The 27,773-nt window shown below is 31.7% G+C and overlaps 1 protein-coding gene across 2 annotated transcripts; it reads left to right on the top strand.

Annotated features, from left to right (window-relative positions):
• Positions 1-14,875: 14,875 nt before the first annotated feature.
• On the top strand, positions 14,876-26,968 carry LOC131847908 (transcription elongation factor B polypeptide 3). 2 transcript variants are annotated; one of them, XM_059197614.1, is made up of 10 exons: positions 14,876-15,048; positions 17,017-17,215; positions 17,352-17,527; positions 17,854-18,835; positions 18,940-19,037; positions 19,456-19,631; positions 20,894-20,982; positions 21,416-21,615; positions 22,366-22,515; positions 23,947-26,968. In XM_059197614.1, the coding sequence occupies exons 1-10, from the start codon at positions 14,977-14,979 to the stop codon at positions 24,157-24,159; spliced, it is 2,355 nt and encodes a 784-aa protein (XP_059053597.1). In that variant the 5' UTR covers positions 14,876-14,976; the 3' UTR covers positions 24,160-26,968. The 2 variants fall into 2 exon arrangements, with proteins under 2 accessions (XP_059053597.1, XP_059053598.1); XM_059197615.1 differs by lacking the exon at positions 23,947-26,968 and adding an exon at positions 22,824-22,964.
• The last annotated feature ends 805 nt before the right edge of the window (positions 26,969-27,773 follow it).

Genomic DNA, 27,773 nt, shown 5'->3' with positions numbered 1-27,773 from the left:
TTGGAGATGTTTGGTTGAAGTGTAAAATAAAACAATCGTACTTCACTCGCATTGGATACAAAATAAGAGACTGTATAAATACGACGAATTTGACGACGTCGATGATCTAGCGGTTTAGCACATCGCTTTACTTCCGATGGTCGCGGGTTCATTTCCTCGCACGGTACAAATATGTTTATTCATGAGTACGATTATTTGTATCGGTCTGGGTGTTTTCTAAGTATAGTATGTTACGTGCAAAAAAAATCTAAGTATTTATATCAGTTGTCTAGCACCGATAACACAAGCTCTGTGTTCTTGTTAATTTTGCAGGATTATTTATTATTATTAGGAAAAAAAATACATCTTACAAAGAAATGCTTGCACAAGAAGCTCGATGAAACTTAAAAAAATGATCAACTAAGCGGCAAAGTTTACTTATAGCGTGATTCAAGCCGCGTGATTGTCTAGAAATCTCTTAGCATAAATGTCGATCGGATGAGCCACCACAAGCCACCACAAGCCACCTGCACTTTCCGAACGAACTCTCTCATTAGCAAACAATGAACAAGCCTCGGCTACTACGCGCTGTACAGTTCTAGAGCCCGGGTCCCATTACCTCACAAATTATATCGTCTCAAAACATATCTTTATAACTGTTGTATAATACACAAAACAATGTCTGGTATTTGAATGTAATTTGAATACTGAAGTGTTTATTCAGCCATGTTTAGGCATATTATTATTATTATTATAAAATCAAACTTGTATAAATAAAAAATAAAGTCAAAAGTGGCAACATCTAATATTTTACTACTGCGTTTAATGTGTATAAACATAAAACGCAGAACCTTAACAATTTAAAAAGATGTCATCAACATAATTTCTAACAGGACTCGAAAACTTTTGAATTATTCATTAAGCACATATATCGCCGTATCTCGTAAGAAATAAATAAAGAAGTGGCGCCACACAATTGCAATTAATAATATCCTTTCCATTAATAATGCAACGTTTTATAGGATATAGAAGTTATAGTTTGAAACCATGACTATATAGGCTATATAGCCAAATATTGCTGCAGTTTTTAACAGCATACAACTTATTAAGGCTCTTTACGTGACCCTATAATCAAAAGGAAATCCTTATAATCAACTAAGAAGAGCTGTCGCTTCGTGTACCCATCGACCGATTTTATTCCCACCGTCATACCGTCATACTACTCCGTAATCCCTGATTTTAAGACTGTCCACTGTTTAAGTAGTAAAACTTGTACCTGGGTTTTAATGAGCCTACTATGCACTGATTTTATAGTATCACTATCATTTATAACATTTAAAAAATATAATTCAAACTTGTCCAAACATATGAAAATGTATCTATCAGTATAATATATATGTCTCTGTATAATAATATAATAAAATCATATCAATGTGAAAATACACTTTCCTATAGATATTCTCTGATGATGATCATGAACAATGAACATACATGCAAAAGAAACTTTTAAATATTACAAGCGGGGACACGGGCTTCTAGTGTATGCGGCGATCAATAAACTGCTGAACCGATAAGAATGTTACAAACAAGCGGCTCGCGCTGCACACGCGCGGCCCGCGGGCGACACATCCATAATCCAGTGACGTGTGTTTTGACAGCTAAGTTGGACCACTTTTTCACCGTCAGTTTTTACCTAGTTTTTTATCCAACAGTTCAACGATCCCACCGTTACATATACGACGTTATTTTCATATATAATAACACGTATAAGCAACCGCTTCATTTCCCCAAACTTCTGCCACGGCGAGACCTAGAATGCGATCAAAAAACAACTAATCCGGCGCCGCCTTTAAATTACGCTTCGTTAACTTACGTCTCAGCTAATAATAGTGTTCGACTAATTTGCATAAGGACTATGAAACGGCGCCTCGTCTCTCTACATCACCGTTTATCTTGCCAAAAAAAATGTGTCATAGCCTACGAGAATAACTATTATGTTTTAGTTGCCAGTGTCTGTTGTATTAGTATATTTTATTTTTATAATGCTAATGTCAAACAAGTTGACGGTTCATTTGATCTAGACCATATGCTTACTGATATCGTAAGAGCGCTCCTCAAAAACGATGGAAGCGAACTAGAACACAGATCTATCACTCTTAGTTCGTTTGATAAGCTACTGATATCGTTAATGACTTGCCACTACAAAAATCACGTTGAAGGGCACTATATTTGGTCAGCTTCCTATCTAAAAACTGATAAAACATTACACATATTCGCAGCATTGTGAATAACTAGTCATGTAAGCGTTAAATTGTTAGATTATTTTTCTTTTAATTTGTATGTGTGTAATACAGTTAAATTTTATCAGATAGTTTTTCTAACGGTACATATAATATATTATGATATGCAGAAAAAATCTATTACCAACCATAAATATTCAAATCAAGAAGGCATATTATGCATACAAAAGAGATTATCTAGTTATATTTGTCAATACGTTTTACCTACTTATGGTATTATTGTCAATTATTGGTCATTTATCAAAAAGAAAGTTAACATAAAATTGTGATACTACGTTTTAGTCTTACTATCAATAAACAGTTGTTTCTAACTTAGAAACCTATTTCTAACAATGGAAAAGGTCATTCTTTCTATTGCAATAAGATTTTTAATTTAATACTCTTATTTTAATAATATAGTAAACTATATATGAGTAATTTTGTGCATTATAATTATGTAAAATATAATATGTACTATATATAGCATCGACGAATTAAATTTGGCCTATGTGTGTCACAGCGTTGCCCTTTTACTTACCTTATTTTAATAATTTTCTAGACTGCAGTTTCCAATACCACTAACAAAAGTGTAGTTGTCTTCATTATAGAGTATCTAAGTACTTCCTGATATTCAGATGGTATAATGAATAAAATGTGCCTTTTGTTAGTTTTTAAGAAAATAAGTACTTATGCATAGTGATTATACATATTTATTCACGTATGAGACACGAATAAATATAGAGTACCAATGTCCATCTACTGAATAATTTTTATTATGATTTGTGTAATGTAATCAATTCATAGGTTTATGTTAGTTATTTTCGTTATGTATAAGTATAATATAACTTACTAAATTAGCTTTACACAAAGACTGTTGTCAATAGAAAATAATAAAAATACAAATGGTACATCACACACTAAATAAATGGACTTAAATAAACAGCTTTTATTTAGCATTAAGGATTTAATATATAAAACCTTTTTTTTATACTGACAATATACTCCAACTCAAATACGACGGCATATAAAATGTGTCTAACATTTTAAAAGTCTAATTTCTGTGCATCATTATTTAAATAAGAAACCTTAATATAATGCCAATTACAAGTTATGTGTAAGATTGTTCTTACATGGCTCACATATGTATGTATATCGTCATATTTGAAGAAGAGTATAATGATAGAATCTTTTGTAAGTATGTGAAGACATAATAAAATATAGCATGTATTTTTTACTTACAGCTATAGTCATTGCTGTAACAATAAGGCTTTTTAGTGTCTATACATTTAATATTTTTATATGAAATGTATTATATTGTACAATACAACTGTTTATAATTGGTGGATTAATTCGGTCAGTCATTATGTAAAACATGTAGGAGTACCTACCTACATACTGAACACTAATTCTAAGACGTGTATATTCAATATGGATATAAATATGTGTTATTATTTCGCACTCGTTTTATTTTAAATTAGTTTGTATTATTTTTTGTTCAATTCCGCAACCACTCTATTGTTGAACAGCATATATGATTAAGTTCGCACATTCATTGAAGTCTTGTCAAATTAAGATTCATTTGACTCCGAGATGACCGTTACGTATGATTTATTCAGGTGAAGTTATTAACTCGCACCATTACTTAGTACCGCTGGTCATCACCCATTGACCCAGCATTTCTCCAATTAAATTACCACCGCAGGGTAAACGTTTTAGATACGCGAAACACACATGGAGCGTGGGTGCAAGGGAGGGATTCGCCTAACTATGGGAAAGATCGTTTGATAGTCATCTCCTCTCTAAATTAAATTAACGATGTACCGTCGTATCCTGGCGTAAGCAGATATCTCTGAATATCTAAATTCTAGCGGAAATACAGTGCGATTGTACTTGGTACAACTAATATCACTTACTGACAAAACCTTTTTAGAATTCTGTATAAATTCTTGTATAACTACTTACCTACCTCAAACAAAATGATCCTATATCAATTTGTTTGAGGATATGAAATTCGCTCATAATATGTCATAATTCCTGTGAAAGAGATGTGATCGCAGACAGGGGCTTCTCTTTTAATATGAAATATCTTTTTTTTCATATTTCAACATAAAAGCCTAACGCGTAGGTACAAAATATTTACAAAATACTGAAAGGATTTTTTTTAATTACTGTGGGTTTTACCACATGTTTGACCAATATGGAATTGGAGAGAACAAACATTATTACTAATGTGGATTGTTAGAAATGCACCCTGTAACGTGGAGCTTGCCTTGAATAGGCTAATTCACTTGACTTCGTTGGCGTAGGCGGGTCCACCATACCATTATCATCCATTAAATATATATAAAAATAAGTGTCAACCACCATACTCTATAATCTATGGATCCGTTGATATGAGAAACAAGATAATTTAATTAAACGTTATCTACTCGTTAAAGACAACACACGTATGCAATATTCTTATCGAATCCTATCAATATTCAAATCTAATCCAGGGTGGATAACCCTGGATAGGATTTCATGTAAGTACACCAAATAACATATCTATTATTTTGTATTGTTTCATCACATGATTACTCGTGCTTCGCTTCGGGTTGTCTTATTTTACCAATATTCAGATTGAAGCAATGATTGTGGCCCATTATTGGGCATATTATTATCATTACAGTCTACCACTTCGCACCAGAGGTCGTCGTACTTTGCAGAACTCTTTTCCAGATGACTTTTTTTGATAAGAAACATTTGAAACTGTTTTAAAACTTGAGTAAAATACAATTTATGTTTGATTTTAAAAATAGATTTATTATTTAACAAACGTGTAAAGTGATCACAAAAAACGTGAGTAGTTACAGTAGATTATTGAAGACATAACAAATTTTTACCATACGTTTAAAATTTAATATATTGTACCCAGGCATATGTACATATATACCACCTATACAATATTTTGTTGACAAAAAAAATACTTCGACACTATATAAAATTTGTAAAAAAAATGTAAAACAGTTGTTTTATATACAAATACGAAATAGAAATTAAATAAAGCAAGCAAGGCAATGCAATGCGTAAAAAAATATTATTGACTAATTTAAATAAAGTAGAATAAGTGTTATAAATTATATACATACATACATCAGACATATATAAATATGTCTAATGTATGTCTAATATTTGATGTATCATCTAATGTTATTACAAACCGCAACATTAACAAAATAAATATTATTGTAGTAGCTAAAATTAACATCATTACAATGTACCTATTCTCGTTGCCAAACCTGTTAAAACATAGGCATGTGCCTAGTTATACATGTGGCTTTTGGTAATTCTTTCATTTTATCGAGATAACATCTTGACGGATGTATACATTGACCATCATTACAATGGTCGGTATGTTTTCCTCTAATGGACAAAACACCATCGGTCCGAGTGAAATGTACGCCCAGCAGACACCTATTGATGATCCAGCGAAACCGATATGCAAAACAAAAATAACAGTATTCGCACATCGTTTGTATTAGTTTTTTCTCCGCATCCACAAAAACTATACAACGCAAACCTATTAAGCTGAGCAAATTGAACATAGCGTCGTAATTATAGCGTGCAATATTTAGGTAGTAATTACGGAGGTCGAGAGACGGATAATTGACAGGTGTAGGTGTTGCGCTGTTTGGCCGCCCGTCGCCGCGCTGACCCACTCCAAACTGAGAAAGCACCCGGTGGCCCACTACTTACATTTAGCTGTCTTGCCATAAGGACTCTTAACCGCGACGCGGTCAGTACCAATACTCATTTCATAGACCACAACCTACATCATAGCCTTATATATTGACCCGTTCGCAAATAGAAAAATGCCTTTGTAAACTAGCGGAAACAATGCAGCGCGGAGTTCATTGGCAAATCCGTTACTCACTTACACGATATGAACTAGTGATCCAAATTTGTTTATTAATTAATCTAAGACTGAATTGCCTTCATACCTTATTTATTAGATGCGATGCACAGCATCATAATTATGGCGGTAAGAGAAAGAAATACCTAACGTACACCTACACAAAAAAAGAGACAAGACCTTGGTAAAGACTTATATTTTGGGCTAACCTACTTCAAAACCTACATACATATATATTATTTTATTACAAAACAAAAGCAACATATATATAAATAGTTATATTTGTGTATACTGGCGCTTGTAAACGCAGTACAATCGCCAGCTATTTTGGATACAGTTTTACAGAGTTATGAGTTTATAATCTAGTACCTATATCTCGAAGCGGCTTGTCTAATTAGAATGTTTGCGTACGAGGCGTGGGCCCCGGGATAACGGTCTACTTATTAGACACACTTGCCTTCCAATTGAACGGCTGATTTATCATGTATGTCTAAAAAACATTCATAGCCGGATTCGAGACGAATGTCAAGTTGTTTTTATATGCTGTCCCAAAATTAACTCTTTTTCTATTTTCATTTCTATAAAAGACAAACCGAAAAAATTGCCACTGGAGAGTCTTAGATTTTTATTATGATTTTCACGTGCATTTAAATGCAACATGAATTGCACCTAAAGCTAGATATTAATTTTTCTAAGTCATTGGAAATTTAAAGTTTTACATAAACAACAAATGCCTGAATATGATATATATATATATAATATGATATACTTTATTCTGACGGAAACCTATTTTCCATCAAAATACGTTGTTATACGTATGTAATAATATTGTTATACAGTTATTATGTAGTCAGTTATATCAGAAAACTGAATATTTAGTTGCATTCCATTATAATCATAGCAATGCTGAGTTGCAGGCAGTTGGTTGACTTGAGTGATGTTCAACTGCACAAGACAAAAGCGCAACGATTTTGAGGCAAATCGTCGAATCGTGACCAAGTCGTTTAATCATAAGCATCGAAGCTAATTAGAGTAGGTCGCGAACCCCTGAGACCAGTAATGAAAATCACAATTGAACCTAGTTACTGTGGAAAATTGCACTTGGCATGGAATTCCTCGACATTATCAGCCATTCTCTGTGGAGATGCTGTCAACTGACTAAAAGTTTACATCTTTTTCCCTCGTTTATTGCATGTAAAGGTGCCCTCTTATATAAATAAATAGTATGGTCAGTACCTACCTATTATTATTCATTTGTTAGTAAACAACTAAACACATTATTTTATCAAAATCACTCACTAGCAATAAGTAAATAAATAAAACAGAAAACCCTTCTATTTTCTATTTGTTCAATTATGTACGCATAGTTGGATTAAAGGACATACTAAGATTGTTAATCTATAGGTACGTATAAAAATAATTAGGAGCTACAACTATCTACAAAATACATATAACAACCGCGAACAAAACTCAGAATGAAAGTAAAATGAAATTTAAAAATAATTGTTTGTTTTCAGTATATCTATTTATGATTACACAATTTCAATTCAAGTCTTAAACTACTTCTTAAATAATCTACAATCTTCAATAATTTTTAAATAATTATTTTATTTAATTGAATAGATTTATTATTACGAAGTTAAGTATTATTAGTAAGAAGAAATAAATCTATTCATTTAATTAAAGGACTAGTTTTAGCCAATAATAAAACAGCATTTATTTAACATAATAGTATATCAACGCAACTATTGAAAAGATTCTTAATGTGTAAACAATGCAGTTTTTAATAAATATCCCCTAATTTGGTTCAATATTAATGAAACTCTCTCATTATAAATATAATTTAATTATTATATAAACTAAACAAAACATTCATCCAGTTCGCAATTGTCGCGTTCTAGTAACTGGTACAGCATTTAAAGTCTCTTGGATGAGCTGGTAAACAAGAGCCGGCGCACCTACAATTTATAGCTTAAGCTATAATTACTTTCATATAGAGATAATATTGTTAAATCACAGAAGGTCATAGAGATCGGTTGCTATATTAATTCCCGGAGGAGCTGTTTATGATACTTATTATTCTATAAAACTGTCAGCTGTAGGAAATTATGCCGTTGTAATACTAGTTCTTCGTTCGGATGCTGTTATATGAGTACATCTATGTGACCTAGGTTTCAATTAATTACCAATTATCTTATCCGTGGATACAAGGCTACGAGACCGGTGGTATTTTTTCAGGTATGTAAAGTAAGATTTTCAGATAATTGACACATCATATGTGAAGAGAAAGAAAGTTTTACTGACATGTCGTTATGTTCAGTCACTTCACTCCAGTATTTAGATAGCATAGATATTCTTCCGTATAACGACTTACAAATACTTATTATAGAATGAGTATAAAATAATTACAGAACAATCAAGAAACTGTCCGACCTACCCCAATAGACAACAGGCATGAGGCCTAGATATGTATGTAATGGTGCTAAATTTCATAATACATATATTTTTTTAGGTAGCACAAAACTTTTAATATTATAATATTGGTGAAGCTCTACTTAAAAATGACAAATGCCACAATAACACTACAACTACACATACACACGCTTTCAAATATTCCTTAAGTACCGATACATAAACTATGACAGTATGAAATACGTACAAAATAGACAACAACTACCACGTAGGTTTCTTAATATATAATGATAACCTGCATCACCTATAACCGCTTGATTATAAATGAGTTAACCTTTCAACAAATCACCAGAATTTCATATGTTATAAATAAGTGTAGCCACATTCACAACCTATCGTAAACTAACAAAATTATAGGGTCTAAGCATTCACGCACGCGATAATCTGCCAATTAGTACACGGTCCTTGTCTGTGTAGTCTGGTTCGTAGGAAATACTCGGATAATCATCTTAATATTAGGCGGCATATTTCTCTTCATAGGTAGCGAGTTTATTTGACTATCTGAATTGTGACATTCATTGAACAATCTTGTTATTAGTTATTGTATTATCTGAATGATAATACAATCCCTAATAACAAGATATCTGAATATCTGATGATTACTGAAAACGAAACAGCAACTTTGGGAAAATATACAAATAATAAAAAAGTGTATATAAGTTATAAATAGTCAGCATTTATAACTTATATACACTTTTTTATCATTATTCTTCTTATTTAATCATTACTCTTTAATTAAATTATGAAAATACTATACATAAATAACTTTGCTTTGATGTACCGTACCTTGTGTATGCACTGATAGCAATTTCACGTTTGCAGCATTATCATTAACCATCTTCCATGCTACTAGGTTAATACCTAGCTGTTTTATATAATTTAGTGTTCCATTAAACGTTCTAGCGGAGAAAATGTCATTTACGTCATGAAATGAAATGATAACGCCTTTAGTCTGTGTGGAACTTGTAGGCTATCAGGTTGTGGAGCCCCGTGGCCCCGGGCAACAAGACTGTGCCCCTGACCTCTGACAACTACTACCTCCTCCGTCGTTCATTTTGTTCCCTCCGCGTTTTGTTTACCTACAATCATCGTATTACCGTATGCTTTTGCCTAACACTTACCACTTTGCTCTTTGAACTTGGACATCGCTTCGCAACGTTCTTGGGGATGAAGTGAGTATTTATCAAAAATTAAGTTGTCATCCGCTATAAGTACACATGTTCTATGTTATTTTCATTGAAATATAGACACGACTATTCTAAATTAAGTGTGAGCAAATTGTGTTGAATATTATAAGTACTTAGGTGCATATAATTGTTTTGTCAGAGATAGAAAAAATCTATACTTCGTCTAGTCAACCCTCAGATCTGAAAAATACACATAAATTCCTTAGACATAGTGCGAAGACTAGATTTTAATCCTAGGAAAATGAAATCACGACTATTAAAAACTAAATAACCTACAATCAAATAAAGATTTGACCCATCATCACTAAATTGTGTTCAGGAATTGTGTTGGAGTTAGATATAGAACATATTTTATTGTTGTATGAAACAGGATCGTTATTCCAGGGTTAGGTTTTCCTCATAGTGCCACTGGTGAAATGGCGATCATCGAAAGTGGTTTAAAAACTATTTTTTACTAATACCAGAGGTAATATAATATTACATACTAATTAGTACTCAAGAAATTTACTGAACTCACCCGTAATCATGCTTATGTCATTTATTAGCATATATATATATATACATCGCAATCTTGTGCGAAGACCCATTGTATCTGTATGAAACACGAAAGTACACGTAAGTATTAAATTCCTGGAAGTTAGTTGATATCCTGATGCGGTTGAACCCATTATCCGGCCAATATCATAGGCATACAAGAGTGGCTATGTAACGACGTAGGAAGATAGCTATCTGTCGTGCCACATATCGTGCTCTCTAGACTCGACTTCCCACGCAACGTCGGTTGACCTGCTGTCTACCTCTGCTTCCTTGGTGCCAACTGCACCTAACACTCTGAACTTTCTGTAGTTACTCCGCTTTAGTACATGGCCAGCGTTAATGTCCCCGTTATTTGTGCGATACTACAGTCCCTTATTGTAGCTAGTACCTTCGTGTGGGAGCTACAATTAACTATTACAAGGAGACTATAAATCACATCGTGTAGTATAAATCTCTCAGACACTTGTATAATAAATTTCCTATAATAAAACAAATTATCTGCCTAATTAAGTATACTTATAATTTTACTTGATTCTATTTATAGTAATTTATTTTCATATGAATTGATTGTTTTTTTATGTGCTATTTGACATCGATTTTTTCCCAATAAAATTCATTATAATGAGGTATATGAGGTGTATATAATGAGGAGATTATATTTACACTGAATACAACAGAAAATAGAATTGAAATTCATTTTTAATGTTACACCGCCTATATATCCTACTGTGACGTCTAAATCTAATACTACGAACTCTATTCTTTGTATGAGATTCTAGGATATGGGGTTATTAGTAATGGGTACTTTTGGCTCCAATACGAGAAATGTAGGTACTATATCAGATCGACCTCCCCGCGGACACCGGGAAGCCCCGTGGTTAATTCCTTGTGTATAATAAAATGCAAATAATAGAATGCAAGTTGTTGAAATAAATGGTGTAAAGTCTGAGGGAACTAGTATTAAAATGGGTGTTCCTCAGGGCTCTATTCTAGGTCCTTTCTTATTTTTAGTTTATATAAACGATCTTCCTTATATGGTAGAAAAGATAGCTGACATAGTTCTGTTTGCTGATGATACTTCATTAGTATTCAAAGTCAATCGACATATTGATGATATGGACGAAGTAAACGGTTCTCTCTCTTATGTTTTAAAATGGTTTACGGCAAATAATATGCTACTAAATGCAAATAAAACTAAATGTATCAAATTTACTCTCCCCAATGTAAGGCCGGTAGATTCAAAAATCGTATTGGACAATAAATCTATTAATTTTGTTGACGATACTGTATTTCTAGGTATCACATTAGATTCTAAGTTGCAATGGGGTGCTGATATTACTAAATTGGCGAGTCGACTTAGTTCTGCCGCTTATGCGGTAAGAAGAATTAGACAATTAACAGACGTGGCAACGGCTAAACTTGTCTATTTTAGCTATTTCCATAGCATTATGTCGTATGGTATTTTGTTATGGGGCAAAGCAGCTGATATAAATACAATATTTACTTTACAAAAGAGGGCCATTCGCTCCATTTATGGTATGGGTTCCAGGGAGTCATTGCGAAAGTGTTATAAGGAATCAAATATCCTCACCGTTGCTTCTCAATACATTTATGAAAATATCATCTATGCCAGAAGGAATATAGACAGTTTCAAAAGAGTTAGTGATTGCACTAATAAAAGCTTACGTAACAATAACAAACTGATTTTACCTAAATGTCGTTTGGCTAAAGTTAGTAATTCGTTTTATGGCAATTGCGTAAGGTTTTACAATAAAATACCAGAGTCTGTTATAAATCTGCCAGAAAAAAGATTTAAATGTCAAATAAAACAGTTCCTTTGCAAAAAAGCTTACTATAAAATTGAAGAATTCGTTAACGATAATAATGTTTTTATAGAAAAAGTTTAAATCTATAGCACTGACAATATTATCTGATTACTTTACTCTGATTAATTATTGATAATGAGTGCGTAGCGACTTCTATGTTGATTATCGCATGCCTCTTACTTGTTATACTGTAATTATTTATATAAAAAAAACATCTATTAAAAAGAGCAACACACAAGTTTCTTGCTCATTCTTCTTGTGATGAATCTGCATTCCGAATGAGTGGTAGAATCAAAATATGACTATTCAAAAGTGCTTGTAATGAGTTTATTTGAATAAAGATTATTTCTATTTCTATTTCTATTTCTATTCGCTTCTACGGGCTAACGAACCTGACTTTATCCTGATCATATCTTCCACAGCATACATGGTGAGATAAAATGGATCATTAGATATTTATTCTTAAAAAAATACTAATAATTAAAATACTGCATTTTTCCTTGTTTCTCATTTCACATGTAGGTAAGATTAGAAGCAAGCGATATAATAAAAATACCATTTAATGCTTGATTGAATAATTATTATTGCTATTTATTAACCTTACAATGAAACTCTATAAAGATAATATGTTGATCCTTGGGCATTTGCTAATATTATACCATGTAGGTATCATTGGTGTTTGTGGGACTTATCTGCCACTTTAAGCATACTCATTGTATGGATATGTAACTTATTGCACCCATTTTGAAACAGGCGTCGATTCATTCAATTATATTATTTAAATTCCAACGTTCCAAGGATAAAATACTGTAGGTATTTCATTCAGGCACGGTATTTTATTAAGTAGACATTAATTTAAAATAAAAATAGATAAATATATGCCTCAACGAAAAATAATTTTATACAAGTCACAAAAGCTTAGGTACCTACCTACCAATACAAGTAGGTACCTTTCTAGCTTCACGTATTGTATCACACAATACATGGCCAGACGTGGCTGTGGAGATTGTTATCATCGGGAAATCACAGTAACAAGTAAACGCGATGGCAATGGGTCCTAGGTACCTGGTACCAAATTCAATACAGCGCGGAAGTGGCAGCGATAATCCGGCCAACTCTACAGATCGCGATATTTACTTGTATGCAAATACGGCCCTTACCGTGCGACTGCGCGCCCAACAGCCTGATGTGATAATAGAATGGTCTCCTTATAGAGTGATACGGACATGCGATACACGTGTAGATACGGTCGATTGTCGGGACTTTTCGTAATGCAGACAAAGGAACATAACTGCTGTCGCACAATACACCCCGGGCTTGTTTGTAATAAGCAATAGTTCTATTATGGTCGGACATTACGGTGTAATACTTGAATTTATCTTACCTCTAGATGGATAGTTTGAGGAATTTCTCGTTATATTCCATTTCAGTGGGTACTTTCATTAATGTTCTTAATTATCCCAGAAAACAAGCTATTACGACATACATACAAACAATCTTTACGTCAAATTTCAGTAATATCCGCCCGTAAAAACTAACAAACAGCTAGGTAGAGACACTTAATTTTTATCATTAGTATGGATGTATAGATACCTAAAAACTTCGAGCAAAGTTTAATGTCTCAGAATTTTTCCGTGCATTGATAAATAAATCAGTTTCAGTATCAAATTACAAACACCACCAATACTTTATTGTAATATATATTATATAATAATAAATATTTAATATAATAATTGTGCACCCCTATGCCGCGGCCTGTACGTATCTTAGACTATTAGCTACTTATTTAAAGACAGATTAATGAGTTATACGTTACTTATAAACAAATGTATGAAACTTTTTATGTCGTTGATAAAAAATATTTTTAGTGATCGTAGTGATTAATTGCTCTGACTTATATAAATGACACTACTGAGTGTAGGGTTGCCAACCTTAAAGCACATAGCCCCGTACGATTAAGACAAAATCTCGTATATTAGCTTAAATTGGCTTTCATCGTTAATATCGTACACTATGAGATTTCGATCTAACTGTTTAGTCGAACTTAGTATATCGCCTTACTTCCGGGTTCGAATCCCCGCTCTACAGAACCATTTAGTATTCTTACTTATGAATCTTTTTATTAGTGTTTTTTTATGTTGTAAATATATCTATTACTTTTCAGCGACTATGGTATCAGTAATATTTATGTCGCATGTCGTGTTTTTTTGCAGCAGCCGGAAGGTGAAAGAAAATGGCAAACAAAGGCACAAAGGGATCAGTTCAGGGAACTACGCAGAAGTGTTACCGCGCGATGTAAATTAATTTGCCACATGTCTTTTTAAAAGCCATAACATGACAAGTTTTGTTTATATATGCACTACAATAGATGGCGCTGTGTCAATTCTAATGGTTTATTATTATTATTTTGACTTATTAATAAATTATTTTAGTCATAAATTTTAAATTTATAATAAGTGTGTATATAACTATCTTTATTTTTTAGTTCAAGTATACGTTCGTTACTTATTATTAATGATCCATTCAGATATATCAATAAAAAAATATGATACCTATATAAAATGATATAACCAACAGATATTTTCCTGGTTTTAACCTTTTAAATAAGAAAAATTGCAAGTTTCTAAACGCGAAACAAACGCACTATCGTTCAAAATAGTAGTTTGCATGAAATCACAAAACGTCGAATACGTCACTGACATGTGTTTGATAAAAATGGTGCTCGTTTACCAGCTGGCATTCATTTTGTATTGAAAAAGTCAACACCTTTTTATTTGTTGTCTAAGTCCCTATATGTAATTAGCATGGCGACAGTTTTGGATTTAGTAAAACATTATCAGCATGCAATAGAGAAATACCCTGAAGACGAACAAAAGGTAAGTAGCAGTCAGCCATTTGGTGTTATTTTCCTGAACAAAACTGAAGAAAATGGAATTTATATGCTTCAAAAGTTTCGTTTACAATATTCAGCTGCAGCGTTATCTGATGAAAAGTTTTAACGATTTCACTTTATATATCTATCTATATTAATGTTAAGCATAATACCAATATCAGTACCGATCACTCTTGCATATGGTTATTCAAAAATACTATTGGAACACCCATCTTTTTAAATTTTAAAATACGAAGTCGAACCTCTCAAACGTAATCTACTGTGTTCATTACATTATTTCACAACATATAGACTTCACATTTATTAAATATTGAAATATACTAGAGTTGATTTTGTGTTGTAATTAAAGCAATTTTAACCAGTAAGTCATAATCAAATATTATATGACGAAATCTGATGAATTATATTCTATACCTTAGTATTCGAAAGACTTAGCCAGAGTAATGTATTTTTAACCAACTTTCAAAAGGATGATGTTCTTAAATCTATTGTAATATTTTGTTAAGTTGTGACGGGATTAAAATGACGAAGTAGTATTAAATTACGCACACTTAAAGTTTGTATGGATAAGGAGTACAGAATGCTAATATTTTTTTTAATTTACTTATGTATAAAATACACTAAATCAATACCATAAATTATACACACACACATATATACTCATTGGCTTATTTGTTATTACTGTATAAAAGATCTTTTTAAATTTTTTATTATGATCTTCATGTGATTTCTACCACAGGGTGACCACTAGTCTTATTATTATACTAGCTGTACTTGCGACTTCATATGCATGAAATTTAACTTTTATTTTATAAAATTAAAAACTTTTTCTAAAGTAAAAGTAGCCTAAATTACTACTTATTATATCAGCTACATGCCAAAAAATTAAAGAATTTAATTTAAATTTATCCTATTATGTTTCAGTAATAGTCAATATTTAGTAACATAAATTTTGCAAGCTTTGTACAGTTCTGATACCTGGTTCGAAAATTATTATTAAAAACTAGCTATTTGCTTATAACTTCATTCATCATCTATTTCTCAATTTACATCTTTAAATCATGCAATGTATTTTAACACACTTTTCTTTATCATTTAGAAATTTGATTTGGAAGATATGTATAATGGCTTAGCAGTTGAGATCTTCTGGACTGAAATCATAATGATGTTGATGATATTTATAATTATAATACAATGGTTACATGCATTTGCATGTTACCTCTATCACATACAATGTCCACACATGGCAAATCAAAGATGGGTTATTATAAATAAGTAATATAGTTAATACTATAAAATTTTGTGTCATTGCTTACTGTTTTGCTATCTGAACCTACATCCAAAAGGATGTCAGTTCAACATTAAATCTGTCTTACATTATACTTATATTTCTGACTCTTCACTAATAATAAACCAATTATATTCTTGTTTCTGGTATATATTATGCCAACACACTTAAAAAATAAGTCAAATGTAATTTTTAATTATAATTTTATAATAAAAAATATGTGTTATGGGACACCTGCCAACACTAACAGTATGCTTTTGTAACACCAGTGAAGGATGATGTAATGATGATGAAGTCAGGTCAGTTAGCATAGCATCTTCAGGAATTGTTTTCCGGCAGGATTGTTTGTAATAATAATGTTATGTAATGTGGACTCTATTGTCCGCAATTAGCCTCTCATTTGGACTGAGGGTTAACTCATATGGACATATCATAATGTTAAAGAGTTACATTATTGTAAAATACTTTGATTATGTATTTTGTAAGTTAAGTATTTCATAGTATTTGGTTATTTCTAGAACATATAACAAGCTTGTATACAAATGCCTGTTTGTATACAAGGTATAGATATATATTATCAGTAGTATTATCAGTAATAAGACAAGTAATCAGACAAAACCATATACTTAAATCTTTTACCATCTCTACTAATATTACTTGCAGATTTTAAAATGTATTGATAAATTATTCAATCTTGATGTCACTGTTCAACATCTGCAAGAAACTGGGGTAGGCCGTACGGTCAATGCCCTGCGGAAACATCCAGATGATGTCGGAAAAGCTTCCCGAGCTCTCATTTATAAATGGAAATGTATGGTTGCTGCTGAGGAAAGTGATCAAGAAATGGATCAAAATAATGACAGTGAGTTGATTACTATTTATATAAAATAAAACCTGTAGAAAATCTAATACTCCAATAGTTTGATTTAGTTTTGTTATAGTTTTTAAAGTAGTAACAAAAATAATTATCTTTTACTATATTTAATTTTATTTGCCAGCTTCATCCTATAACGGACATGGTAATAATGGTAGAGATACCGTCACAAAACACTTAAAAACGGAAGAACATCGACAGGAAAAAAATAATTACAGTAATAGAACTGATGATCATAAACATAATAAAGAAGTTAATGGTAACTACAGTGGAATTAAAAGGAAATATCAAAGCAGTGAGGTTAGTATTTTTATATTGGAATGATTTAGAATATTTAGTTACTATGTCAGCTCTATTTACTAATCCGCTATTCCCATTCTAATATATTTTTCACATGCTTTAGCATAATGATGGTGACATGTATCATTGTAGTGCTGTAAAAAAATTAAAAATATTTTATTAGATGTTTGAAATTAATAGTGCAAGTGAATGCCAGAAATGCTGTTTTCTCACCATCATTTTGTTAAACCTTACTGAACCAATCTTCCTCATTTTGATTATATGTACAATAAGCATTATCCTATAATGTGCGGAGTAAATGTTAACAATTACAACTGCAATTTTAGGATGAAGATCATGAAATAAAGAAAACAAAAAACACTACTTACAATGGTAATGAACATATTTATAACAGAAAAACTAATGTAAAAATAAAATCAGAACCAAGAAGTGAAAGTGATCACAACTCAGATCACTCCAATACTGACGAGACTGATTCTGATGTATCTCAATCTTCTGAAGAAGATGTAAAAGTTAAAAAAGAAATAAAAACAGAATCCAAGAACTACGATAAGTTATCATCTAGACAGTCACATAGCAAACATACTAATGATAAAAAGTCGTCTACAAAATCTTATGATTCTGAACAGCAATCAAGACATAAAAATAAATGTGATTCCCGAAAGTCATCTTCACAAGAAAAATCTCATAGTCATAAACAAAAGAGTACACATGAAAAAGAGAGTAGCTCTGCAAAAAAACATAAACCTGATAGCAATATACTTGAAAAAGACAAAAAACAAAGAGATGAAATTAAATCGTCAAACAAACATAGTAGTAGTTCTGGAAAACAAAGATCTTCTACACAAAGCAATGATAGTAGATCTGAGAAGCATAAAAGTCACAATGACAAACAATCTAGCAAGTCGGAGAAACACGGCAGTTCAAGTCAGTCACACAAATCTGAAAAAGATAAGCACAAAAGTTCAACAGAAAAAGAAACTAGTAGTAAACACAAAATAAAAGACTCTAGCAGTAGTAGTAGCTCTAAAGAAAAGCATAGTTCCTCTAGTAAGGAAAAGTCTAAAGATAGAAGCAGTTCCTCAAAAGAAAAGTCAGATAATAAAAATGAGAAAAAACTATCTAGTGAAAGTAAATCTAAAAGTAGTGAGAGTAAAAATAAACATGAAAAGCTCAAGGCAAGTGGCTCCTCATCCTCTCATAAGAGCAGTAAAACAAGCAATAGTAAGTCAAAAGAAGATATACCAAAGAAAAAAAGTCAAGCAAATAATAGTGAAGATAGTGAAGATGGCATTGATTGTGGATCAGGTGAGTCTTTAGTTTAAAATTAATTCCTATAAGATCCATTAACAATTTAATTTGTTACTGAATATTATATGAATGTAACAATGTTTACATAATATGCTTTCCAGGTGCTAGTTTTGCTGAAGCACTGGGAATGCTAAGTCCAGCAAAACCAAAAAAGAAATCTACAGTTGTAAAAGAAATTCAGTCACCCAATTCTAATGATGTGAGTATAATTTTATTATTTATAATCTATTAAAACTTACAAGAAAGTAAAGCAAAGTTGACTAGTAACCTATCTGCGGCAGTGTTTGTAACTATTTGGTTGGATATCGATGTTTCTATTACCAAAAGTGTAGTCAGGAACACAAATTAGCCCACATAGTTTTTAGTGTCGTTGGCCAGATCTTTCAAACGACTTTTGATTCGGGTCCTTAATCTGCAAATACAAACAAACAATAAACCACAAGGCCATAAGCACTCAGGTTCGTTCTGTCCATGATAAATTTTAAAAATGTTTTATTAAGCTATTCAAAAATTATTTTTTTAATTAGTCGTGGTTGAATTAGAGAATTGGCCTAAAAACGCAATTCCTGATTTGAAAATCACCTAAATGATCTAGGAAACATAATTTACTATAACAGTTGAGTCCGGCCGCCCTTCTTGCACCGAGCGCCAAGCTAGCACCGCTGCCTACTCCAGAAATCTCTGGTTTGCCAGAAATATCCCCAAACTACAAGCCAAGACCGCCTCCTAAACTACTTCCACATTTCACCGACGACGAGGCCATGAGCGCCGTTATATCGTCTAAAAACCAAAGGTAAATGCTTTTGTTACTTTATTTTTAGGAAAATATATTTATTTAATACATCTATCTGTCTAATGCTGCATATTTTTAGTAGAAGGGTTTATTGCGTTGTTGATATTGACTAGTCTTAATGAACAATGTTTAATATATTTTTTTTTATTGATGAACATTGTTTAATCGTGTATTTTGTAAAACAATTTCCTTGAAACTTATTTATTTTCTGACGGTAATTGAAAACAGTCTCTTTTGTTAATTTTTATGACGTATTCTTTCAAGTAGACGTATCTTAGATCAGTTTAATTACTATCGCTTATTAAAAACACATCTGTACAAAGAGTGCAGATGTTGTTCTTTGTTCTGGATGGCTGAAAATTTTTTTACAGTACGTCAATTATTTCTTAATTCTCATAAACTATTTATTTTTACCAAATGACTACATTGATTGTAATAATTGCGCAATTACCTTTACTACCTATAACTGAACTTACGTCTAGGTCTAGAGAACTACCCAAAACAACAACAAAACTCATCTGTAAATTCTGTTCACCCACTACTGCATCTGCATAAGATTCAATCCCTCATTACAAGATTCAATCACCATTAGATAAACAAAAGCATGAGCTTTTGTTTATCTAATGGTGAGATCTTCAAGTAAAAGTTCATCAAGCCGTTTTGTTGAGTAAAGGTAACAAAAAGGCAGATTTATTACGGTACGGGTAACAAATTAGATAAAAATAAACAAAAAATCCTGATTGATTTATGTGATTCATTGCCAGACTGCCGACTTAAAAAAATAAACTCGGACATTATCTAATTTTAGACATTCTTCGATGACTTTCAATTACGATATCCATCGTTACTAAAACAGCGGTTTAACACGCCGCTTTACTTCCGACGGTCGCTTGTTTGATTCCTCGCACGGTACCGATATTTGTAATCATGAGTATGATAGTTTGTATCGGTCTGGGGTTTTTACGCATGTATTTACAAAAAATATATACATATCTAGGTATCAGTTATCTTAAGCAACATAATCACAAGGATATGTTCCTGTTTTTTTTTTCAATAGGTCCAATAGGCTCTTAATACATATATCACACTTAGGCTACACTCCTAAAATAATAGATAAATTTTATGCCACTTAAGCAAAAGAATAGGTAGTTGCTATTTTTGTGCACGATTACTTACGACGATAAATGTTATAACGTATAAATTCACAATTTGAACAAACTGATATAAACAATTTTTAGAACTTATATTATTTAAAATTTCAGAACTAAAGTATATTCCGGTAATAAAGTAATAGGAAAAATCCCAACTCTCTACGAAATGTGTGTTCAACTTCTACAGGAGCACATTGATGGTAAGTATTGTTTTATACATAAAATTTTATTTCTTGATATGTGTTATTTCACTTCAAGGAAAAAAAATGTATGATAAATATCTAGTAATAGGATAATCAAATGTAAATATATGATTTATTTCTCTTTCTTCTTAAGTTACTTAATGGCAAGGAAGCAGACAGATTGTAAGTGGTAACCGTCGTATATACACTGTGATACCACTCATGTGTTGCCATTCTGCAGGATTCAGATATATCTCTAATCCTTAAATATCACAGCCTTATCACTCCCTTCAACCGAAACACATAAAAAAAATTCTTAGCAAAATGCTCGGTCGCTAAAATAGGTGAGATTGAGTACCTACACAGACCTCTCTTTCTGTAATATAATATATATAACTTACATCAACTCTTTAGGTTCTATTTTTATATACATTTTTTTAAATGTCATCAGCACTTGAGTACACGGGCGGCGTGCCATATGAACTCTTGAAGCCCGTCGTAGATAGAGCAAGTCCTCAGCAGCTGTTCGTGCTGGAACATTACAACCCTTACCTTATGGAGGATACTGATCATCTGTGGCAAAAGTTTTGCGAGAAACATTTTAGGAAACAGCAGCGACATGAGATGGAGACATGGAGAGAAATGTATATTGTAAGGCAGCTGACTTTTAACCTAATGCTTTTAAACGGTCTCGGTGGTGTAGCGGTTAAGCACACCGCTTTAATACTGATAGTCGCGGTTTCGATTCCTCGCACTGTATACATGAGTAGATTGTTTGTATCAGTCTGTGTATTTTCTATGTGTATTATGTATGTATTTACCAAAAAACAATATCTAAATATTTATATCAGTTGTATAGTACCCATAACACAAGCTCTGCTTACCTTGGGACTAGATGGCGTTGTGTGAATTATGCAGGGATATTATTATGACAGAAAACTCCCTAATACAAAAAAAATATATTACAAATGAACGCAGACTATCCATCTTACATGTTACATGCATTAGGTATATGTCTCCACTTTTTTTAGTTTGTGATCAATTTTTAATCCAACACAAACAAGTTAGACGGCTACCACCTAGCTTTGATTGCCAAATTATACAATAAAATGTCATTATTAAATTCATACTTCAATAAGTATTATTTACAGTTTTTGCTCGAGAAAAATTATTCAAACACCAATTTTGCCATTATAAAGTTTAGAGTTAGATACTTTCCAACTTCATAATATTAGAAATGCACTCCTTACATTGCATATAACTTATATCGAACACACCTGTTCAAAATCCAATCACACTTGGGTAAAAATTTTTGCTTGATTGTAAATGACAAGTTTTTGATCTGGAAGACATACGAATGTAGTACGTAAATAAAACATTCTACTAAACTTATAATTTCAGAGATGCCAAGAAGAACAGGAATACAAACTGAAGAATTTGACTGCCAATATTAAAATTGCACAGGAAGCAAAAAAAGCGCCAATTAAACAAACAAAAATGGCTTATGTTGATACTATTGTGAAACCACCTCGAAACGTCGCCCGTAAACAGGTAACGACAACAATTTATATTGTACATGCATTCAAATTTCAGATATAAAAGTGCAATACATATGTTTATAGATATGTACACAGAAAGACGGACAGATGGACATAGAAATATAAACCAGTCTAAACATCCATCAATAACAAATTTTATTTATATAATACTGATTTTTTCGTTGTTCTGTACATTTCAATTACGTGTTCATTAATATTCCGATATAACAAAAAACAAATAAAACTACAAGAAAAACTAGTAATATTTTGCTATTGGTTCTACAATAGTAATATTTTACTATTTACTTTTTTAACGTTCAGAAACGTCGCCGGAAACAAAAAAGACAAACATGGATTTTTTATTCAAGGAAGTGCAAACAAATCTAGGAGATTGATTAAGGTAATTAGATAAAAAATTTTAAAATATATTATCTGATAGTGCAGTCAACCATTCACAGACAAGTTATTCTACAATGGAGCTGTAGAATGACTTATCTATCCTAGATTACGATTGTGGTTAGATATTGAATTTCTCCTTCACCGGAAAAAAGCCTGTAAAATGCCAGCCAAACTATGTCCTATAGTTTACTTATATATCAGAGTGTATGTATAAATGTTTGCTGCTCCTTAGAAATAATAATAACTCAGGGTAGTTAACCATGGCATTAACAACAGGCCATGACGACCTTAATTTTTTCAGACTTCAGAAAATTCAAACACGTCGAATAATTAGTAAATTCATTAATAATTGCAATTATTTTATATATTTGACTTCAGCAACACGACCTTTTATTAAAAAGTTGTGAAATGTTTAGAAAAGTCCAAGTTCTTTAAGACCTTGCAGAGAATCTAAAAATATTTTAACAACTAATTTAACAATTAAACTTTCATTTGTAGAAGTAATATTGACGTTTTGTCTAGTGATAATATCACGGATATAATATAGCGAAACCTTGATAACTATCTAGGTAATCTTAAAACTCAATTGGCGAATTTTAATTTGTTGCAAATAGTAATTTATTTATTTCTAATTAATCTTTTATTATAATAATTTAATTTGATGGTAATAAGATTAAATTATTATAAAATTTACTGGAGAAAGTACTTCGAAAATATCGATACTTCTCATGAGTATATTAGCGATATTTATTATCGGGGAGACGGAAGCAAGATCGTCCACTGTTATACCTACCTACCACTATGTCGACAATGTCTGACTAACCCATCTACAGTTACCTGTCATGACGAAATATTTACAAATTTATTTTCACACTGACTATTTAAATAACCGTTTAATGAGTAATAGGCTTTGCAAAGTAAATGTGATTATCGAGGAACTTATAGCTTTTTGTATGTGACAGAACATAATTTATTGTGGAACGTTTGTGTCGCTGAATATGATTTATTGTAAACCCTTTTTAATAAGGTTTTGTATGTGACGCAGGCCCTGCACGGTACAGCGCGAGCGGCGACAGCTAGTCCTGCTGCCCGGGTACCCTCGCTAGCGACTTCACACACGCTGCGGGCCGGCACCGGCCGCCCCTTCCCCGCCCCATCATCCGCGGTCGCCCCCATCGCTTCCCTGGCCTCCCTAAAGCCCAAGAAAGCACCTCTCATGCAGAAAGCGTTACAATTTATGCGCGGCCGTAAGCGATGATAGACCAGTCATTACTTCCACCGGTAGGTATACTGTGATGTTCGATCTTTACTACGATTTTCTACCAGGACTTAGAAACTTATTTATTCCAATTGATAGAGTGCGCTATCGACTAGTATAGTTGCTTATCCATTTTTAATTTAGTACTGTGAATGAAAGTAAATTAAGTATCAATAGAATTTATTAACTATAGAATATATAACCCGGAGTGTAAATTATGTTTCTTCAATGTTACTTAGATATATAAAAATCATCATATATTCAATAAAATATCGAATCATTGTGTATGTAGATGTAGTGAATGTCGACTAGATATACCATGAACATACCCGTAGATTAACACATGTAGATTGTTTTAATGGATATACAATAGTATTGATATATTATACGAAACTATTTTTATCTTTTAAATAAAATGGACGAATCGGTGGACAGAATAGAATGAGAACCTGTCAGTGTAATTAAAAAAAACTGTGTAGGTTCCATATAATTATTATTGCTATAATACATACTAACCAATTTTTATATGATCTCAATAAAATTAATGTAGAATGGTAAATATAAATATCATCAGATCATATGAAACTTAACAGATCAGTTAAGTAATAAAATAACAAACTTATGATGTGAATGAATATTTTTACGCTATTTATAACTTACAGAATAAACTGGTTCTTGCCACGATTAACACCTTCCTACGGTCAAGGTTTAGTATGAATTTGAATTGATCTATATATTTTCAAATTCTATTTTTACTGTTTCTTTAGTTCTAAACATAAATAGCAAAAATGTGTTTACTTAGCACTAAAACTACATAAGTTTACATTATTGGGTTTTTATATTTATACAAAATATAATATAGTTAAGTATTTCTATAGATTATCTTGTCCCATAATACAAGCTAGTTACTACTAGTTTAAGACTAGAGGAGTGTAACAAATGAAAAACTGTTAGATAGAACATATTTGCTTATTTTTATCAATTCGTTTATTTTTTATGCCTGCATATATGATATTACTTGATCATGAACACTTTTATTAGTTCGTTTCAAGTCTTTTTATCATTAAATTTCAGATACTTGACAAGTTATGCCCATTTTGACTATAGCAGGTTATTTACTTACTTGTTACTTTTGACGATTTCAATGGCTTCTTTGATTAATGGGTACAGACAGATCTTATACATACATATGTATAAATAAATACATAACCTTATATTGCGTTGTGATAGTAACTCTAGAACAATCGGGAGATAACGACGCGCTCAAATAAATGAATAATCGCGGTAAGAACCCGTTAATATTACGTGTAACAAGAACTTTCGTCAACAGGTATGTCAATGAAATTTTTACTATAATAAGTCTCTTTATTATTATATAATATAATGTATATTGCATTATTTCAATTATATGTTAAGTACTAGGTACTAGGTACTACCTGTGTGTGTATAATACTATCAATTTTTACTAAAATTATTTTATGTATACCAATTATTAATATGTAAATATCTACTTTTTTATACAATTTTATGTCATAGCAGCAACTATACTTGGCGTAGTAACTCTTATCAGTATATACATAATGTATTTACACTGTCTATTTTTTATATATTAAAATGGTCGAATATTTGTTCCTTGTTTAAACCAAAAATGACAGTGGACATGAAAACATAAATGTTTAAAATTGAACAAATTTAATCCAATCTAAATTTATAGAACTTAGCTTTACGTATGTAAATAGTGTAATTTAAGCATTACCAACCACACACCTGCTTCTTTGTAAATAGAATATAATAATTTTCTTTATACACTTGATCTTGTAGTTTATAATACTTTCCGGTAGTGAGTCGTCGTTTTTTTTAGAATTATTGGCATTTTGTGAGAACGAAAACGAAAAGTGCGGGTTGCTGTGATATGTTCGAAACATAATTATTTTGTGATGTAGATGTATTGTGTTCTCTACAATACGCTGTAATACGTTGCTTTGTTAGAAGTATAATTAAATACAGTATGTATTAGATTGTATTTCTCGTAGTGTAGTAATATTATCAATATAAATTGTTTACATGTTTCTTATATATGTCAACTTCAGGCCAAATAAACAGGGGTCAGGCATTTACTTCTAGTATTTAGATGAAAGCTCGTGTATGGACCTTTTTAACTATTGCTATAAATTGATTTTCATTTCAATCCGTTATTATCAATTGAGCTTGGCATCCAATGTCCGAATATGTTGATGATGACGAGCATTCCATTAGTGGATATGCTATTACAACTTTCTCCTTAGTCCTCTCTTATCACTTTGATTTTTCACGCACACACTTGTGCACATGGCTAGGGGACCATCCGTAAATTAAGGCACACGTTAAAGGAAGAAGGAGTGGAGGGGTGGAGGGGGGGGGCTGGACTGACATTGTATAAAAAGGGGTTGAAGGAATCACAAGGTTTGTGTAAAATAATGAAATCTAGGACTCATCCCACTCTTGGGAGTGGTCACATTTTTCAATTTTAGTAAAAATATGACATATCTCAACCATCAAAATGTAAACAGCTAGGTGGGAATGAGTTAAAAATGTTCTTGAACTCTGTAGGACTTCCATCGTCATACACAAACCTGTACCGGATTGCTTTGATTATCGTGTGAAAAATGTGATATAAAGACTATACGAAGGCGTTTCGATCTTTAAATCCTTTTTGCTTATTCAGTGCATGACTATTTCATAATATATTCAGTTCGTAGAATCAACTTTAATTAAAAAAAAATTCATTATTACACCATAAAATATTATACTTTGTCATGTCTATAAGACAGTAACCATACTCGCGATTATAAAACTCTGTACTTATCTACCTAAGTTGCGTTGTATACAACGTGTAGGGTGGATTTTTTTACTGTAAGTTCAGAGGAAATTCAAATAGCTTAGTATTAATTGTAATTCTAGTGTGAATATTTATAGTATTTCTACTTTATATAAATTACATACCTATATTCCTCCGAAAGGCAAAAGATGTTATCGTATCAATTATAAACTATGTTAGTTACTGTATGTTGATGAAAACCATTAACAAGTAAACTAAAATGCAACGCTGTGAGCGTTCTGTATTCTGTATGTAACAGTGTTCATAGTTTGAAGTTTAAATAACAAGAATTGTATGTATTTTGTTGCATGCAGTAAGTACTTACCAATGTTTGTAGACTACTTCTTATCATAATGTTAGAAATTTAAACGTACGTAACGTAGGTGTAGACCTAAAGGTTTATATACCAAGCCGAAAAATATATATAATACTCATGAAACTGAAGCATTTTCACCAAGAAAATGAAAGTATGAAAATCAATTTTGAATACCACTCACTAAATTCTTGATTATATACTACTGAAAATTGATCTTGCATTTTTTCTTTAAATGAATGAAATTATATGATATGATAATGTATACGGGAAAAGTTCTACAGCCTTGAGTATATAAAACTTTACTTTCACAAAGAAAACCAATGTTTTTTGTTTTCCTATTCATATGAATGAGTAACGTGGTTACATTTAATGAATAAAACATTGTCAATATATGGTATTTCCAGTAATTTGATGAGTGGTTATTATTTATTGCTGTGAACC

Source organism: Achroia grisella, unplaced genomic scaffold (assembly GCF_030625045.1).
Source record: "Achroia grisella isolate CSIRO2021 unplaced genomic scaffold, CSIRO_AGI_Agris_v1 utg544, whole genome shotgun sequence".
Taxonomy (NCBI): domain Eukaryota; kingdom Metazoa; phylum Arthropoda; class Insecta; order Lepidoptera; family Pyralidae; genus Achroia; species Achroia grisella.
This window is presented reverse-complemented; position numbering and strand designations above follow the sequence as displayed.